We start from the raw sequence: 4,583 nt of genomic DNA on the forward strand, positions 1-4,583 counted from the left end.
GGCAGCGACGTGTAACGCAGCAGCAGGTTCGGTATCCAACAGGCATAACGAGGACGGGTGGTAGCCGGGCGGCGCGGGCGCGGGCTGCAGGCGAGATAACCACGCTCGTCGGTCTTCTAAGCTGCCACACACTATAGCTGCACTCTCGCACCTAGCAAGGCTCTCCTTAAGTACCTAGTGGTGGAAGAAGCAACACGTACTTATTGCCACAGCATTGGCAGCGACGTGCAGCGCAGCAGCGGGTTCGGTATCCAACAGGCACAGCGAGGACGGGACCCGGGCGGCACAGGCGCAGGCTGCAGGCGACAACCATACTCGTCGCTCCTCTAAGCTGCCACACACAATAGCCGCACACTCGCACCTAACAAGGCTCTCCTTAAGTACCTAGTGCCGGAAGAAGCAACACGTACCTATTGCCACAGCATTGGCGGCGACGTGTAGCGCAGCAGCAGGTTCGGTATCCAATAGACACAGCGAGGACGGGTGGTAGCCGGGCGGCGCGGGCGCGGGCTGCAAGCGAGATAACCACGCTCGTCGGTCTTCTAAGCTGCCACACACTATAGCTGCGCGCTCGCATCGGGCTGGACTTTCCATTTTTACCTGGTGGTAGAAGTTCCAAAGTAAGTAAATAATTCTTTACAGTCAGTTTTAAGGTGTAAAGAATACATACAATCTACCGAAATCGAAGTCACATTTGCAAAACTTCAGTATCTCGCACGTTATTCGTAGGTACCCATATCCGCCCTTCGTTGTACAAGGATACAGTGATCTACAAAACTGGGCATTGCCTAACTTTCCTAAACCTTGGTGCACTCACAACGAAAGCTCGATTAGCCTCGTTCTGCGGTAAGTCGCCGGCATCCGGCACGAGTAGAAAGAAAGAAAGATACATTTATTACAATGGCCATCACACAAAGTAGCTCGCCTGGCAGCTGCTGCTCGTGCAGAAAGATGTCTGAACGCTTCCTAAACATAGAGTACTCACAATAAAAGCTCGGTTGGCCTCGTTCTGCGGCAGATCTCCGGCGTCTGGCGTGAGTAGTTTGGCCCGTAGTTGTTGCTCGCCGCTGGCCAGTACAAGCGCCGCGCCCGATACGCGTGCACGTGCTCGCTCGCGAACCCCGTCCGACCTGCGCGTACGCAATGATCCTTAATGACTTATAATAGAAACCATAAGTGTGTGGGTGAGATTAACTAACAATTAGACAAAAATCAAAATCGAAAATATTTAGGTATTCAGTTTAGACCACAAGTGGCACTTATGAACGTCAAAATATAGTAAATAATGTAAAGTGCCCCATACCCAAAAGGTAGCCCTTATGGAGCACTTTACATATCTCCTTATCTTTTGGGCCTTACCAGCGCTTCGAAACAAACATAGGGCAAGTGCTGAGAAGAAACGCCGGAACAAACTCAGTCACCAGTAATTGCCAGTTACATTAAACTTACATTACAAAGTAAAATACGTAATCGGTGATGTGAATTATTTCCGCTAAAGATGTTATGTGAGGAACTAATAATAAGACAGATGTGAATAGTTATGATCACTTACCAAACGACTTGAACGGTATTATTGTCTTGAGGTCCGTCTGGCGTATCTATGCTTTTCCTTCTGCAATAAAAAATACTTTTTGAGTGGTAGTGGTAGTTGAACCGGTCTTTAAGCCTTTATTAGAACAAGTAATGCCTGTTGTTAATTTAAAAAAACTTACCCATTTACAGCAGATTTTGGTTTCTCTCTTCTAGGAGTTGGGGGATACCTGACAAGTAAATGAAATTTTTTAATACATGAAATAAATAACAGAGGTTATGTTCTTGACAATATATGAGGCAAATACATAATAAATATAATGTAATACTCACTCAACGTCGCCATTTCTCGAAGCGAGTTTCGCTCTTAGCCTTTCAACTTCTTCACGCAGTTCCCTGCAAAAAAGACACCGCGGTACCTTAAGTAAATAGTTTCATAATATTAACTTTTTTGTTAAATGTAAAACTGGATAGGAAGCAGCATTATACTGACCTGTTAGCCCGGCGTAGCGGCGGCGACGCGGCAGATCTCCGCCCGGACCGTCCGAAAAGTTTGTTGCTCAACGAACATTTTTTTCGACCTGCCTCTTCTACTTTTGCCTAAAATTGTAATAAGTTGTCAGAACTACAAATATCCGTTCAGTATTAGTCATCGCATAAGATCAGGGGAACCGTGATTGTTTGCTTTAGCGCAGTTCTTTTTTTGTCACCTTCAGTTATTGAAACAAAATTGTGTTTAAAAGGCTATATTTTCCTACGCCATGTAAACTATGTGCCTGTTATCAGACTATTATGAACTAACCGTAGGCTCGACTATTTAAGCTTGACTCAAGCCGAGAATGCCTATCAATTTACGAATTTAACAATTTCGGTGTAATTAATTTAAACACGAGTATTTTTTTAATTTAGGCGACCAAATATAAATTGAGTTCTGAGCTTCGAGACCGAGAGTACAATCTTCCTAATCAGCGCTGTTACCTGCAGGAAGTCGATGAGCTTGGCCTGCTGTCGCAGCGTGGCGTCGGCCTTGGTCTCGCGCGTGCGCCACCACGCCGCCGCCGCCTCCGCCGCCTCGCGCGCCGCCGACAACTCCTCCTGAATACATTCAAATTATAAGATATGCCCTTTTTAGGTCACAAGTCCCAAATCTAACCTGTGGGTCTAGACAAAGTTCACATTATAATCGCAAACTAGTCGAAAAGTGATCGGAAGGCCTTTTTGTTGTATGGAATTCTGACGGATTCGATTTACGATTTTGATCAAAAAGTGCATTTTATCCAGTTTGGCTACTTTATTATAAGTCCGGGACAACATATCGGCTGGTGCTAAGAAGTGGCGGAAGAAACACATAACAACAACATTGAGTTATTTCGTGAAGTTGCGAACCGTACGTCATAATGACGCTTATAATTCTTTAGCCAAAAGTGAGTCATTATTTATTTATGGAAAACAAACAGCATATTATAATAATTAATAGATGAGGCGGTTAAGATCAAAAATGCCTAACATAGTTTTCACAATATTAGTATGCTTCAAGTGCACTACCGTTATCATTTAGTCTCCACTGCAAGAGGACAATTATATTTTTCCAGATGCAAATTTAGAATTTGGTCGTTTCTCCTCACGATATCCAGATGCTTTTTGGTTGCACAGTATTCTTACTATGTAAAATGTTTGTTTCGAAAGTGAGTAAAGTGGACGGGCTCCTTGTAGCGCGCTGCCTTCTTGTGGGCCACACTCACGTGGCATGGTGACAGCGTGGCAGGTCGCGAGCATGTGAGGTGACAACTCACTAAAGGTGCTTTTTAGGAGTCTAATTGCATAAATAAACGATTGATTTTGATTTGATGACTTATGGTTCGAAAACGTAGCCTCTCACTATAGGCCTTATACAGAAGCTCAAAGTTGCACAACGAGCTATGGAGAGGGCTATGCTTGGTGTTTCTCTACAAGATCGAATCAGAAATGAGGAGATCCGTAAACGAACTAAAGTCGCTGACATAGCCCGACGGATTAGCAAGCTGAAGTGGCAACGGGCAGGGCACATAGTACGCAGAACTGACGGCCGATGGGGCAGCAAGGTTCTGGAGTGGAGGCCGCTAAAGCCTGGTCCGTGAGCACGTAGAATCCCGTCCAATGACCCCAAGCTACCCATCCCTATCGCTCGCGCGTAATTATGTTACTGTCGCGACTGTGCGACGGGCGCCCGCAGTGAGTGTGCGAGCGCGACAGCAACATAATTACGCGCGAGGCTTTACCAACCGGGTAACATGGAAAGCATTGGGGGAGGCCTATGTTCAGCAGTGGTCGTCCTATGGCTGAGACGATGATGATTTTGATTTAGAGATGTCGGGGCCGTTCAAGTATTACGTAAGCACCAAGAGGGGGTGGGGGGTCTCTGATTTGCTTATTTTGATGACATGGGTCTAGATGATGATTACGTCATCGTTAGTTATTTACGTTTTTTGGGGATTCCCGCAAATAATACATATGCGTAGGCACTCGCTTTGAGAACTGATTAGGGGAATTACCGCACATTAGGGAAATTACCGTGCGCTATTCACTTGTCTAATAATTAACTCTCGTGCCGACACTGCCCATTGAAATTTGAGAGTCTAAGTGCCTTTTCACACGTTCCGGTTGCCGGCTATCCGGCGCCGGGTACCCGGTCGTGAATGTATGGGCATGCCGGATTAATTACGCCGGAACATGTGAAAGCTTCGTACCATGCCCATACACTTCACCACCGGGTACCCGGCGCCGGATAGCCGGCAACCGGAGCGTGTGAAAAGGCACGTAGTCCGCATAAAATATTATTTTATACGTGAGGCCAGCCTCCCGCGCGCGTTTTTTTTTGGATACTAAACGTATTGTAAGCATTGAAAGTTATCATTTGTGTTTATGTTGATGCATAATTGATGCAATTATGTTTGTTATGTTCTTTTTTTCTGATTATATTTTTTGTTCCTCACTCTATGTAAGTTAAACCTAATAGCTACCTATTTTCATGAACTTTCCGATTTTAAAAATGACAATATAAAAAACATTTATAA

The 4,583-nt window shown here is 45.1% G+C and overlaps 1 protein-coding gene across 1 annotated transcript; it reads right to left on the minus strand.

Moving 5' to 3' along the window:
* Positions 1-320: 320 nt before the first annotated feature.
* On the minus strand, positions 321-2,625 carry LOC114349716 (uncharacterized; the record flags this gene model as incomplete). The annotated part of the gene is made up of 7 exons (XM_028300188.1): positions 321-600; positions 986-1,130; positions 1,553-1,612; positions 1,713-1,760; positions 1,864-1,926; positions 2,024-2,130; positions 2,509-2,625. Coding segments are annotated over 7 exons (756 nt in total), but the record flags the coding sequence as incomplete, so codon positions are not given.
* Between the last annotated feature and the right edge of the window lie 1,958 nt (positions 2,626-4,583).

The sequence above is a fragment of the Ostrinia furnacalis genome, unplaced genomic scaffold (genome assembly GCF_004193835.3).
Source record: "Ostrinia furnacalis isolate ACB-3 unplaced genomic scaffold, ASM419383v2 OfSCF0709, whole genome shotgun sequence".
NCBI classification, from domain to species: Eukaryota; Metazoa; Arthropoda; class Insecta; order Lepidoptera; family Crambidae; genus Ostrinia; species Ostrinia furnacalis.